General features: G+C 33.6%; 1 protein-coding gene across 3 annotated transcripts in view; it reads right to left on the bottom strand.

Moving 5' to 3' along the window:
- Window positions 1-15,895, bottom strand: part of FAT4 (FAT atypical cadherin 4) — a 189,089-nt gene that overhangs the window by 92,458 nt on the left and 80,736 nt on the right. For all 3 annotated transcript variants that reach the window (XM_011948635.1, XM_011948636.1, XM_011948637.1), the window contains exons 2-3: window positions 8,704-8,835; window positions 459-720 (exon numbers count right to left, since the gene is read on the bottom strand). In XM_011948635.1, the coding sequence (XP_011804025.1) occupies window positions 459-720; window positions 8,704-8,835 (394 nt within the window). The remainder of the gene's footprint in view (window positions 1-458; window positions 721-8,703; window positions 8,836-15,895) is intronic.

The raw sequence follows: 15,895 nt of genomic DNA, 5'->3' as shown, positions 1-15,895 counted from the left end.
CCGCCACCTCGCCCGGCTAGTTTTTTGTATTTTTTAGTAGAGCCGAGGTTTCATCGTGTTAGCCAGGATGGTCTCAATCTCCCGACCTTGTGATCCGCCCGTCTCGGCCTCCCAAAGTGCTGGGACTACAGGCTTGAGCCACCGCGCCCGGCCACATTAGACATTTTTAAAGCAGAAAGAGTACCAAAACTGTGGTTGACAGAAAATTAATAAACCATGTCACAAATACTTTCAGACACATAAATGGCTAACTTCATCCATCCTAAAAAATCTAGCCATTTGCTTGGAAATTTTACCAAAGAGCATTAATGAAAAGATCCAAAAATCCAGCACATATATTTTTATAACTAGTAGTATATGGTAAAAACTAATCACTGACTAAGACCAGCCAAAACATAGTATGTAATTTTAGTCAATGGTGATTCTTGCAAAACACACTTAAGAGACTCATCACCTACCAGGGATTGTGTCCTCTGGAATGTCAAAAGAGTACACAGGTCTAGAAAACTTGGGTGTATGGTCATTCACATCACTGACAGTGATATTAATTCTCATGTCCGAGGACTGAAGACCATCATCAGCACGAACTAGCAATGAATATTTGGAACGGCGTTCCCTGTCCAACCTCCTGGTTGCTATCAGATCTCCGGATTCTGGGTCAATGCGAAAACTATCATCAGCTCCACTAATGATAGTGTATGTGACGAGAGCATTTGCACCCTAAAAAAAGAGACCAAGCATCTGAGCTATTGAAAGTAGAAAAGCATTGCTCCTTATATTTTCTTTTGAACACGTATTTGACAAAATAAGGTTTTTTGTCTTTAAGTTGATATGATATTATAAGACTTAAACAGGTAATGAGAGATAAACTTAACTAAGGTGGTAAAAGCTTTGTATGCCCCAAATTACAAAACATTGCTGAAATAAATCAACACAGACATAAACAAATGGAAAGACATCCCAAGTTCATGCATTGGAAGACTTAATATGTTAAAATGTCCATGTTATCTATGTAACTTACAAATTCAATGCAAATTATATCAAAATCCTAATGGCATTTTTAATAGAAATAGTTAAAGCAATTAGAAAATTCATATGAAACCACAAACGAACCTGAATAGTCAAAACAATCTTGAGAAAGATAAACAGAGTTAGAGGTATCGTGCTTCCTGATTTTTAAATATACTACAAAGTTACAGTAATGAATAAATTATGGCACTGGCATAGAGACACACATATAGACAAACAGAACAGAATAGAAAGTCTACAAATATATCCATGTATGATAGTTAATTGATATTCCATAAGGGTGCCAAGGATATATAATGGGGAAAGGATAGTCACTTCAACAAGTGGTGCTGGGAAAACTGGATATCCATATGCAAAAGAACGAAAATGTGCATTATACACAAATATCAATTCAAAATGGATTAAAGACTTAAAATTAAGACCTGAAACCATAGAACTCCTAGAAGAAGCCTGGGCAATTATTTCACATATGGACCCCCAAAACAAGCAACATAAGCAAAAGCAGACAAGTGAAAGTATATCAAACTAAAGTTTCTCTACAGTAAACAGTCAAGAAAATGAAAAGGCAATCTATGAGATGTGAGAAAATATTTGCAAATTGTATATCTGAAAAAAGATCAATTTTCAAAATATATAAATAAGTCCTACAACATAATAGCTATAAGTTTGGTAATCCAATCAAAAAATGGCTATGATCTTATATAGATGTTTCTTTAATGAATACTTAAAAATTGCCAATGAGTATATGAAAAAATACTCAATGTCACTAATCATCAGGGAAATGCAAATCAAAACCACAATGAGAAATCACCTCGCACCTACTGGAATTGCTATCATAACAAATAAACCAAAACAAGTGTTGGTGAAGATGTGGAGAAATTGGAATCCTTGTACACTATTGGTGGGAATGCAAAATGATGCAGCTGTTGTGGAAAACAGTATGGAGGTCCTCAAAAAAATAACAAATAGCAAATCCAAATGCCCAAATTCCAAACATTTCCAAGTGCCAATATGATGTTCAAAGGAAATGCTTGTTGGAACATTTCAGATTTTACATTTCAGATTAGGGATGCTAAATCAGCATGTATAATGCAACTTCCAAAATAAAAAAAAAAGGAATTTGAGACACTTCTGGTCCCAAGTATTTCAGATAACAAATACTCAACCTGTATATACAAAAAAGGGAATATTATTCAGTTCAAAAAAGAAGGAAATCCTGCCATATGTGACTACATGAATGAGCCTTAAGGATATTATACTAGATAGTCACAGAAGAACAAATACTGCATTATATATATTTACATATATGAAGTATCTAAAATAGTCAAACACATAGAAGCAAGGAGTAGAATGGTGGTTTCCCAGGGCAGACAGTAGGAAGAAATCAGGAGTTTATAAACCATGGATATACATCTTCACTTATGCAAGAAGAATAATGTCTACATCTACTGTACAACATTGTGCCTATAGTTAACAACACTGTATTGTACATTTAGAAATCTTTTAAAAGGGCAGATCTCGTATTAATGTTCTTATCACAATAAAATGAAAATAAAAGCATATCAAATGAATATAATATTTTACAGTCTTTCACTATTCATGTGCTTGGCTTACTCACTGTTGAACAGTGTGTTAGAGTGGACAATTTTAATGTAGAACAAAAGAAGAAAGTCAAGTTAAAATGTGAGAGTATCGGTATATTTTTGAGAACCCCAAATGTAACACAACTTTGCCTCAATTCTACAGCCAAGGAATCCCAATACTGTTTTAATTGGAAGCAATCTTTTAAGGATATTGATATTGCAGTATGGACTAGTGCAGGGAGAGGCCAGAGAAGGCAGAGTGTGAATACAGTTTGGGCCCAAGAGATTGAGGCTTCACTTCCCCCAAGTTGGTGAAACTGTTCTGTAAAATGAAAGTCCCTGTTCTGTAAAATGAAAACAGGGGTGCCTTCTTGTGTACTCTCAGGTCTTTGAGCCGTGACTCTCAAAATTCTGAACTAAAGAGATGGCAGAGAGAAAAATACAATATTCATAGTGTTTGCTAGCTGCTAAATGCCACTTTGAACACATCAATTCCAGGGCACTAATCAATTTAATTGTTAAAGGCAAACTACCAAGGTAAGTACTATTAGAATGCCCATTTTAAAAGAAATTAAGGGACTGGAATCCTGGCCATCTCGCTCCAGAACTTACTCTGAATCATGATTAACCCAGCATAATACATGGGACAAATTAGTAAAATTTGACAGATTATTGAAAATAGAAATAATACTAATAGCTCTCTCATTTGCTCAACATTTCCATATATATTCTCACTTTTTTAACAACCCCATATTCAAAGTAAAAACAAAAAAGAAAAAAAAATCTTTTTAAATTTCAAGTTACTTTGGCTGGGAAACAAGAGAGTACTCTTAACTGAGGACATTTCAAGAATAGGACGTGCTTTGATGCAGGATAAATATGAAGTTAAATTTTATTTGTGGTGTATTTAGGGATTAAAGGATAGCTTCATAGAAATGGTTATCTGGCAATTAGAGATTTTGGAATGAGGTTTAAGAAAAATATCTGAAGGTTATTTTATGTGGGTGTCAGTTGGATCCACAAGAGTTGTTCAGAAATTAAATTAGAAGAGATAGAGATAGGAACACCCTTATTAGGACTGAATAAGGATGGTGAAGGAATAGGAAGAAATAAGAGAAGCAAGGATCAGCAGAGGAAGAAGGAAGAGAGATATTTCTTAATTCTGTATATTACAATCAAAATATTGAGTTAAATATACCCTGTGCTGATTGAGATAGGACGCTCTGGGGCCATACTTTTGGGGTTGAATCTGTGCTCCATTTATTAGTCATGTGGCATTGGACCACATACTTAACCTCTCCAAGCTCATGTTTCCTCATCTGTACACTGGGATGATAATATTACCTGCCGAAAAGGATTGTTTTAGAGGTTAATTTAGTTAATATATATTTTAAAAACCTGGAACCAACCTTGACAAATAGTAAGCACAGGATAAGGATAGTTGTTATTTTATTCTTATTCTTACTATTTTCTTTTAAGAGAAACATGATGGCTTAAATGTATTTGATGACTTAGACTTCTGCAAATGAATAATTGGAATCAAAATATAACTAGAGTTGCTATATATCCATGGGAAACTATGGTATTGGATTTCCTATTATATGTTATTATTGACCTTGACACTGAGGTATAAGTAGTGCTGGAATTGTTGACTCCAAAAATGACTCTTTAATTTAATATACTTACCTAAAACAAATATACCATTTATTGTAATTAACCTCTAAGAATGTATTTATTAAAATATTAAGACTCAGAGCTCTCAGGGAGAATATTAGGAAGAAGGTAAGTTTGGAGCGTATAGGCATGTAAAGCTGACACACTGGGGCATTATGGCATCCACAGATTCCATACATCTTTTTTCCATCATAGCTTACATACATTTTTTCCTTCATGATCGAACATATAAGGAGATGATTTCTTTTTTCCTTTTTTTTTTTTTTTTTTGATCTCGCTCTATCGCCCAGACTGGAGGGCAGTGGCGCGATCTTGGCTCAATGCAAGCGCCGCCTCCTGGGTTCACGCCATTCAAGGAGATGATATCTAACAGTCTAAAGCAAAAATATTCCCTCTATATTTAGTGTTAGTTTGTACTGCATTCTTCAGGCCAGTCTTAACATTTAGTAAAATGAATGCCTCAAAGCACATTTAAATTTAATAATGGACAGCTGAGTCTGAGACATTACCCACATTTACCTTGTATATTCAGGTGTACATTGAATATCTAACATATTCATTGTAATTTTGTGGTTTAACAAAAACATTCCATAAGAATGTGAGACTTCTAATCTGACCACACTCTGTACTATTTTTTCTGTTTCACGAAGAATTCCATTATTTTAGTAAAGTGGGTGAGGTATGGAAGTAGCTACACTCAATTCTGACCCATGAAAATAGTAAGTACTTGGAAATTAAGGTAAAGCAAAGAAACAAAAACCTATTTAATGCTATTACAAAAATGGTTTGATATTTAGAAATGCCCTGTCTACAAAAGGGCTGTAATAAATAATAATATTCTTAAAATTGTAATAATTTTTCTGAAAAGAGGTAAACACACCAGACTGTGTTGATAAAAAACAATCTTTTTCATATTCAAAATCAGCTGATGTGGTGAATTCATAATACTAGTGAATGTCTGAAAATGTCTGGCCAAGAGTAATGATTTAATTAGATCTTTTGAAAAGTCTATTTACTTAATATTCAAAATATGCCATATCAGCAACAAAACAAGAAACAAATATCATGTTCCAGCTGCAGTACAGTGGAAATAATGCTGGTAAAAAATATTCTGCTCTCTTGACGAACCACAGAGACAAAAGTACATGGAAGGATTTCTAAAAGTAAATAGCCATAAATTTCAAATACATATTAGAACCTTAAATAGTATTTTCAAAAACATGTATGGTACTACGAAGTAAAGTTTGAGTTTCCTGGCCCATTACTAGCATAATTCTGTTCATAAAAGAGAACAAGAGACAAACAGAGTCATGTGCTTCTGAAACATGTAAATCTTGATCCAACACGTTTCAAATGGTATCTAAATTAAGTTCAACATGTAAATGTTGTTTTATAAAATTGTAATTCCTTTACCCAGGCTTTATTCTACAGTGCCCTACAAGAGTTCCTATAGCATACTAACATTTATATGTTAGGTAAAGTAATTAATGAAAAGTATGTAAATAATTTTTAAAAGTCTACACAATTGACTGATGACCTATATAATCTTGAGTCTTACTCAAACTAGATGAAGAAAGAAAACAGAGCCAGGATTTGAAAAGAGAGAAAATATTTTAAATATTTTCTCCAAATTCTGCTAAGAGGTAAGGAGCTGAGAACAAAGTAGAAAATAGAACAAAGGTTTATCTAAAAGCATTAATATTTATTATAAGCAACTAAAAGCAACAACAAAAAGAAAACGGCCCAAAATTCTAAATGACATATGCAGCCATTCTACTTAACATGGAACCAAAGACATGTGAGTTCCTCATGTCAAGAGTTATAGTCAGTCAGTAGTTATTAAAACATTATTAAATTGTTTAAAGGAAAATGCATTTAAGAAGGAAAACAGCTTTGTGAGCTTTTTCTTTAAAAAACAACAGTTGTAGTTTTACTAAAATACCCCCCTTTCCTTTCATGTTGTAGGCACACCTAGTTACTCCCTTCCATACTTTCTGCCTTTCTACACTCACACACAAACAAATCTAGTTACAAGAATGTGGTGATTTTTATGCCTTCAGGCACAGTCACACCTCATACATACTGTCAGCATCCCTCTCTACCCTTGAATTGCTAACAGCCTTTCCTCCATTTCTCTTGTTTATTCCAACGTTATAGCCTTACACTTTTCTGGCCCTAATTCCCCACTCTGTCTCATCTCAAAAGTACTTCTTATATATCCTAGCTATCATCACTTTACATTCTGTATTTTTCTTAACTAGAATGTCTAAGTGGTAACACCTGCATGGTTACTTACATTTTTTTTTTTTTAAACTTTAAAAGCAAAGCTAAGTAGAAATAAAATAAAAATTCACAAAAAACAAGTGTTGGTCTAAATACCTAGAGGTATAAGGACCTTCCTAGGCTTCCTCTAGTCTCATCATAAATGTAAATATAGCTTAAAAGATAAACTTGAAGGCAATGCAAGTGTCTGCACACATAAACACACACACGGAAGTCAGATGGAGAAAAATAAGAATGCTGGCAGTATTACATTTATACTAATAACTTATTTGAAATGTTCTTAAAGAGAAACTATTGAGAAGGAAATAAAATTATAACAGTATCAAGAGAATAGTATTAAAAGGGTTGAATGTTGGAATCTTTTTTTTTTTTTGAGACGGAGTCTCGCTCTGCTGCCCAGGCTGGAGTGCAGTGGCCGGATCTCAGCTCACTGCAAGCTCCGCCTCCTGGGTTTACGCCATTCTCCTGCCTCAGCCTCCCAAGTAGCTGGGACTACAGGCGCCCGCCACGTCGCCCGGCTAGTTTTTTGTATTTTTTAGTAGAGACGGGGTTTCACCGTGTTAGCCAGGATGGTCTCGATCTCCTGACCTCGTGAACCGCCCGTCTCGGCCTCCCAAAGTGCTGGGATTACAGGCTTGAGCCACCGCGCCCGGCCTGGAATCTCTGAAATAACAATTTCTTAAGAGAGCAGTATGATGATTAAAACAACTAAATTTCCAAATACAATTTTACCTATTATTCCTGTAACTCCTATTGAATAATCCCACTCTAATTAAAATATTCCATGGAGTAAATAGCCATCCCATTAGAATATCTATTATAATTAACATGATTACTACTTTATTCTTTTAAAGTTATTAGAATAAATCACTTCAAATAAATGAGTTTTATTTGCTCTGTTCCTAGAGAGAGTATAACCAACAAAATAGCCATTACAATTTCAATTATTTGATGTCAATTGTCTTATGCCAATTGCATGAGTTTTTTTGTTATTGCTGCTATTTTCAAATGAGAGTTAATGAAATTTTATGAACTGAAAAATCAAAATGTATATTATCAATGATAAACTTTAAGAGAATGAAATATTTACTGAATTATGGCTAATGATATCACATATATCTATCAATAATAGAAATATTAAGTCAGACAACTCTTTCAAAGCTAGCTAAATCTGAAATAAGTGTGAACTCACATTGTAAAATTGAGTAGAATGTACTAAACATAAAACATCATACCTTTTCTAATAGCAAATTGCAATTACCTAAATGTCTATGCTTTATTTTCTTCATTTGTAATAGTTGGATTTTGGCAAACTTTATAAATGACTGAGTCATTACATTTCTGTATTAGCAGTTAAAATTATTCTATTATTTATTCATTTACATTTTTCAGGTTACAGAAATACATTTATAAAGTGCTTATTCGTATGCCAAGAATCAAGGTTCTGATATTTCTGAGTTTAGATGAGAAGAAGAAAATTAAATTCTCTGTTCTGTGTTGGGCTTGGCTTAAGGGGAAAGAGGTAAGGAGATACTGGTGTCTGGAAAGTTATTCCTCTTTCCTAAACTCCAGAACATTAATTAAACTCCTCACCCAGTAAGGAGAAAATAAGCTATGGAGTTTTTTCATAAGAAAAAATATAAATCACACATTATTTGTTTCCATGCCATTTGAAACATAATTACATAGCTGAATTTAATACATAAATAAAGAAAATAGTAATCTAAACTTTAAAATTCTATAATTTTAAGTTATTTGCTTTTAACAATTACAAATAAAATAAAAATCAAACCTTAGCTGCTATAAGATAGCAAAGGGGAATAATAAAGGCATAAAATAGAAATACGTCTTTAGATATTTTTATTATTAAAGAAAAAAATAATTTGACTAGGAAACCTAAAGTACAGGCAGCAAGTAAATGAGTTGTGGATTGCTGATCAGAGGAAAATTACCTCTTGATAGTAATCTCTTTTTTAACATTTTTATGTTGCATTTCAACAATTAATGTTCTTTGGAAAGGAGCACACATGCTTAACCTTAATTATTGGGTAATAAAAGTAGTCAACATATCCTAGAAATTTGATAAATCACTGCACTACTAAGTTTCACAAATTCAGAGACACGCTCGAGCTACCTCATCAGCATCCATGGCTGTCAGCTGCATAATCTTAGAGCCATCTCCAATGTTCTCCTCTACAGTGAGATCCAGCATGTCGGTTGGAAATACTGGTGGATTGTCATTGATATCCTGAAGTGTTATTTCTACCTACAAAGAAAAAAGAAACAATGTGTGAATGACTCCCACGTGTCTGCAAAATACCAATTAAAGTGACTGCCAGGAATCCATGCAGTTAAGACTGCCAAAATGAATCAGAACCTTTGCACCTAACATCCAAACAACAGAAACTACTCCTAAGAAAAAACTGTGAAATCTTTACAGGAAAACATAAAGTCGAAATAAAAATCATCTGTCTTGTTGATAAGTAACTGATTTTAAATAGTGGCCATGGAGTTTAAACTGGAAAAGGTCCACTGGTTAACTGACATTTCAATCCCAGGATTTGCACATCACTATGGAACTGCCAAGGCTCAGCACTGTCTGTCATTCAGCCATTAAATACTGTCTGACACACAGAAGAGGTGGTGTAAAATTTCTTGCCAAAATGTTTACATATTGGCAACTAATGTCTGGGGGAAATAAAGAAGTTCACATGTTGTTTAAGAATCACTCAGAATTTCCTCCTTTAAAGTCTACCCTCAACCTTTAGGGGAAGAAAAACACATCTTTTCTTTGTATATCCACTCATATCAGCACTTTCTATTTGCAACTAAAGCTAAGCCATCATTTCTCTCAGGTGTCGTGTGGATATAGGTTGCAAATATTAACAGCTTTGCTTAAAAGACCCTAACTAGAGTTATTTGTTTCCTCACCTAAGAAAAAATGTTTAGAAGAAAGGATTTGTGAAGTCTAAAATAATAACTTCAAACTCTGTATTTTCTCTTTTGAGTTAGGTGCTAATAGCTCAAGTTCTGGTAAGAAAAGAGGAAAGACAGCTGCTAATAAAACTGAAGTCTTCCCAGTTGGATAACAAAATTAAGTCACGGAGAAAAACCCAGCCATCCATTTAGTTAGGATATAACCAGGGCATGTTTTTCATAGGATAAAGTGTCATCTTTTATAGTTATGCTATAAAAACTCCACCAGTGATGAGTGATGAGGATGAATCTGAAGGAAGTGGGGAGAGCAAAATAATTCTGATTTCTCCTTTCCCAGGAAGAATGGAAGTTACGGGAAAGGGAGAGGCAGTAAGTAGGACTGTCATCATTCTCTGAAAAGGAATGAATGGGAAATATAAGAGAGCTAGACAAATAAATAAATAAGCAATTGATAAAAATAGAAAACCCCAGAAAACAATATATAAAATTAAGTCCTAAATAATTGTTATACCTCTAGTTCCACCTTTTAGTAGAAGAGTGGATCATAAAACAAATGGCTCAAATGAGTCCAGAGAATGGTGAAGACAGGCAAGTCTCAGCAGTTAGAAATCTGACACTTGTGATTTTGGCTAGCAACAATTGTGGACACCATTTCCTTTAAGGAAATACCCACAATGACTACAACTGCAGCCTGTAAGATGCATTTCCAACTTCCTTGCAGGAATGTAAATATCATGGGTTTTAGAATCAGAGAGACCAGACTTCAAACTCCTGTCTGACACTTACTAGCTGAATGAACTCGGGCACTTAATTTCTCTTAGCATCAGTACATCCTTTTAAAATTAGTATAATAATATGTGTCCTAGAGTATTTTATGAAGACTAAACCTTGATGATATAGGTAAAGAAAATGCTTAACACGGTTTCTGGCATAGAGTGAAGTATTCTATAAAATATCAAGATCTTGGTTTTCAAGCTATTAGGACAGATCCGGAAGCTTCTTAGAACCAGAGAAAGGCTTTGAGAAAAGATATTTTAGAAATCAGAATTCTAGTCTCACAAACAGGTTCAACTGTTACACACTGAATGTACATTGAGCTTTCATGTGGGAAGAGCTTTGAAATACACACACATACATACACACATATATATATACACACATGTATATACATATATATAATTAATGTTCTTCAGGAATTACTAAATATCTTCATTTTATACACGTACATTTTTGTATATATATGCAGAGTCCTTAAAACAAGGAAAACTGACAAATAAAAGGTAACTGAATGCCTCATAATTCAACTCTGAACTTTTAGATTCACAGAATTTTAAAAAATTCTAAATTGTCTTTCATCCGTAATCTTATGACTTTATTGGGAAAGCAACAAGCCACGCTTGTGCATGCTTGGGGTGTGTGTGTGTGTGTGTGTGTGTGCATGCTTGCGTGTTCATGTGTGATTTTGTAAATGTCTTTGTGAAAAAAAGTACGTGTTTATGTAACTATGTGTGTATGTGTGTAAATGTGTGCTTGTAAGTGTGTATGTGCAGGGAAGAACATTAAATTGAGAGTAAAGGAGGGTCTAGATTGACACTAATTAAATCTAGGCATCAAAGGCACATCAGGAAACAGAGTTACACACTAGAAACAAGTTGTGTGTACCTAAAAGATGTCTCATTGTAACTGGTGAGTCCATGAATTTAGCAAGCCAATTCTATATTTTAATAGTTTTAATAAAATAACTAATAAACATACCTGACATTGTTTTAGGTTATATGTGTGTATATACACACACACCTACACACACATATATACATCTAAAAACCTCAGCAGAGCCCTGTGACCTAAGAACTAATTATCTCCCATTTGAGAGATGAGTTAATGAAAGTCCAGTGGCAAGGAACTACCTAGTGTCACAGAGCTAATCGGTCAGCAAGTTTTCTTTACTGCCATGCACATCCATCGCTCTCATGTGTGTGTGTTCAAAAAACATAATGAATCATGTTTTTAAAATATATGCTACAGCTATACAAATATATTTTCATAAATGTTCATTTCATTGACATCTGGAATCTGGAACACTTACTTAAGAAATAACTAGCTATATGATCATGGGTAAGCTAATTAATCTCACTCTGTCAAAAATTTTTTTAAAAACTAGACTAGGTGACCACTACATAGTGTTCTAGAAGTCTTTGATCCTGTATGTGCTGTGAGATTTTGGTCATTTCAGATACAGAAAAGTCTTTCTTTTTGCTTTAGTAGAGATAGCAAATTTAGTTAAATATTATTGAGTTCAAAATTATACCTTTTTGAATGAATCTATATAGACCAGTTGTATATACAGATCTAGACCATTTCATCATCATTATATTCTGATACGTGTAAAGTTTATATTTTTAGTAAGAATTCCACAGGTCATTTATTAAACAAAGCAGGCTATCCTCTTTCCCAAAATTAGCGTCATCTTGCCATTCTAAAAGTGAGTAACGGCCGGGCACGGTGGCTTACGCCTGTAATCCCAACATTTTGGGAGGCCTAGGCAGGGGAATCACCTGAGGTCAGGACCAGCCTGAGTTCAACACCAGCCTGGACAACATGGCAAAACCCCATCACTACTGAACATACAAAAATTACCAGGCATAGTGGCGGGCGCCTGTAGTCTCAGCTACTCAGGAGGCTGAGACAGGAGAATCGCTTGAACCCGGGAGGCAGAGGTTGCAGTGGGGCAAGATGGCGCCTCAGCTGCAGAGTGAGATTCTGTCTTACAAAAGAATAAAAAAGAAAAGTGAATAATTTCATATTCTATTTCTTGAAAATCTAGATATTTTTCCGTAATTGCCCATTCCCTTTTCTCTACTCCACAGTTCCTTAGATATAACGGAAAAGCTTTCAGCATGGCTTGGCAAAGTTCTCTCAGTAGCTTGGGGTTTTAATTATCCAGGAGAGAAGATCTGAACTCATTAGCATAGATAAGTGTTATCCTGCCATTTCTTCACTTATCCAGATCCTTAGTACCATGGTTCTATCTACCAAAAATTGCAAGATTCTGGATCCATTTACATGTGATGTGGTCACTAAATATAACATTTATTCATTGACTATTTTAGAATCTGTCACATAACAAGTATGTGTCACCCACCAAAATATACAAAAGAAAATAAGACATGTCACCATCCCCTGTAGAAAATAGGTGATGTACTTTAATAGCAGTATTTACAAATGGAAGCAGTCATCCCTGGGAAAATACACTGTTGACATCTTGATTCCAGAAGTTTGTCTTCCACACTATGAATATTCTTTAAGTTGCCTTACTTCTTGCCATTGGCTGTTACTATTTCTCTTGATGATTCTAAATCCTAACATGTGCTTGGTTCACTCTGAGATCTGACACCAACCATTACTATACCTTCTTTAGATTAAGGTTTGGTGTGATTTATTTTAAAATGTTATATAAAACACAGGAATTGAACATTAGAAGTTTAGAGAAAATATCAGGAAACAATAACTACATTTTTATAATTCTTAAAACTGTTTTATGTCTATACTATTTAGATCACTTTAAATAATGTAGACAGTGGCTATTAGTGGTTTAGTTTAAAATTCCAAGATCTTAAAATAGTCTACAATATTATTTCTAAACTAAAAAAGCAGAAGTTGTAAAAATTAAAGGACAAACCAAATACCACTACATAGTTATGCTTTCAGTGTCAGCATTGCCCCTCCTAGTGTTTTACATTTATCTTTGCATTTGTTTAGACTGGAGGTAAAATAATTTCATTCAAATAAACATTTTGCAAAAACACAAATCACATTTCAAACTCAGAAGTTTCTCTTCATGAGTGGCTACATTTTGAATAAAAACAAAGCAAAATCTGGCAATAGCTTTTATAATTGAAGTTCAGAACAACTTAAGGTATCAATTCTGAAAGTTCGTAAAAACTGACCTTTAAAGATGAAAGACTCATGGCCCTGTTAAGATAAGGCCCTTTCATGTTTCATGCACGCCTACCAAATGTTGACCTTTGTGCTTAGATATTTGGTCCTTTAAAAATGTGTGTGGTTTCACCTGGTACAATTAGAAGAAAGGTACTTGGTAGCTCTGTGTTTGACGTACAATAAATACCTCAGCTGCAGCTAATGGTTGAGCCACAGGTATCATCCACTGCCACTACCATTGTTACCATTTAGGTAGCTTCACAAGAATGACTTTCTTGACTGAGTCACCTGAGCCCTGAGCAGTGAAACTCTGGTAAATGAAATAATTTTATTTACAGACAAACACATGACTGAGATTAAAGGAGCTAATAACCAACTAGTTCACAAATGGTCTGTCTTTTGGTAATTTAAAATTTCTAATTTTAAATTAGAAGTATGCCTTTAAATATTGTTACCGAATTACTTTATGCAAAAGGAATAAAATCCCTGGTATTCAGCTTACTGAAGAGTCAAATGGATATTTTAAAACTAAAAAACATTTCTGTGGGAATAGTGCATAAAATAATATAATATTTTCCCTTTCATTTTTTCTGTAATATGCAGTCTATCATTTTATTTTGCTCTACATTAAGAATGATATTATACTTGGGGATTAATTTTTTAAATGTTTAGGCATACAATTACATAACTAAGGAGCAATCATTACCTAACAATAGCTAATATCAAACCATTATATATTTGTAGATCTAACTATAAAACATTCTATTTCTCTGATTTAAATTGATATTACGAAAGTAGAAGATTATATTCAAGTTAAAGGAAATGACTGAAATAGCAAAGTCCATCATGAGCGTATTCCCCAGTTAATAAACAGATAATTGCATGGTGGTTACCACCTCAACCACAATTCTAAACATATTATTAAATGCATATCCTCTCTGCAACTTAAATCAAATGATTCTTAATGAATGGGATGAAAAAATCTAAACATATTTTAATTCACAACCTTCCTGCAATCTACATAAAATGGTTCTCAAATAAAGAAGAAAAACAATCTTTTGTTTTCTTTTGGGAGACTGTAGTATTTGTAGTACAGTGAAAGTTCAGAAATTCATTCATTTGCAAGTCAACATATTAATACTTTTTGTAGGAATCTTAAATACCATCAAGTCCATTTCCGTTCCATTTCCGTTATTTTATGGAGAGTCAAAATTGAGGCACTAAAATGTCAAGTGATTTATCTAAGAAAAACAATGTTAAGTTTCCTACTCCAGGGCACTGATTTTTCCAGAGTTGTGGAGAGAGTCAGGGCTGTGGAGCAAGTTGAATCATGTGCCTAAGACACAATGCCTCTGATCTTTGCACAGAGAGAATGATCTTTCATATAAATACGCATTTGATGTCAACAAGAAAATAATTTCTGATGAAAATAATATTTGATGGGCTACTTTAAAAAACATTTTATTCACTTCTTGCCTATTTTAGGTTCTTTTATATTTATATTAAGACAAAATAATCTGTGAGAGTTTGTCTTATCAATGTCACTGGAAAACTATTAGACATTCAGCAGGAAGACAATAGGTATGTATTACAAATAAAGAAACTATAATTAAATTCTCTGTAAATATCAGTGAAAGTGATTGCTAGTAAAATGTATACAAAAAGCTGTTTCTTTTTCTTAAAAGTTGCAACATATAAATACTCATTTTCAGAATGGAGTACATCTAAATAGTTGGCAGGGTAAACAGAAAGTGCACAAACTATAAAATAGTAAGACCTGATGCATCAAGGCAAATGGTGCTTAATTTTTTGTTTTGTTTAGTGGCAAAAATAATTATGTACTTTATTGACTTTTTGGATTTGTGGAACTGACACTTCAAAATTAATTGTCTCATGTAATATTGTCACTTAAAGCACATAAATTATGACAAACTTTGCACTAAAAATAATGTTTAGAATTCACAAGGGTCATCTCTAAAGATGTTAAGAAAATTCCATCAAGATTGCTTTTAAATATAAGCAATTAACAGTTTTGTCAGAAATATTTATTTCAATAATAGCATTTTGTAGCTCTGATTTAAGTTTACATATTACAGAAATAGGTAATTGCAAATATCTTCAGGATACTGAAGATCATTTATATTCCTTAAAGTAGAGACTTCTATATTCTGAGATTCCAAGATCAATAATGTGTCCTGCTCATTCTGACAACTTATCCATGTCTAGCATGTAACTTCTCCTCCAGAGATATTTCTGTTTTTAAGGAAATCCACGTCATTTTTACATTTTTATTAGAGTCCCATATTCAGCAAATGTAATAATAACATAGACATTCTACTGGCATATAAAGAATGTATTAATCAAAGTTGTCAACTGTCACAATGATATTTTAAAGCAATTCAATCCTATTGATTTCCTAGTTTTTGTGTGTCCCACATGCTATCATATAT

The sequence above is a fragment of the Colobus angolensis genome, unplaced genomic scaffold (genome assembly GCF_000951035.1).
Source record: "Colobus angolensis palliatus isolate OR3802 unplaced genomic scaffold, Cang.pa_1.0 Scaffold280, whole genome shotgun sequence".
Lineage (NCBI taxonomy): Eukaryota > Metazoa > Chordata > Mammalia > Primates > Cercopithecidae > Colobus > Colobus angolensis.
Note: the sequence above shows the minus strand (reverse complement) of the source record. Positions and strands in the feature narration are given on the sequence as shown.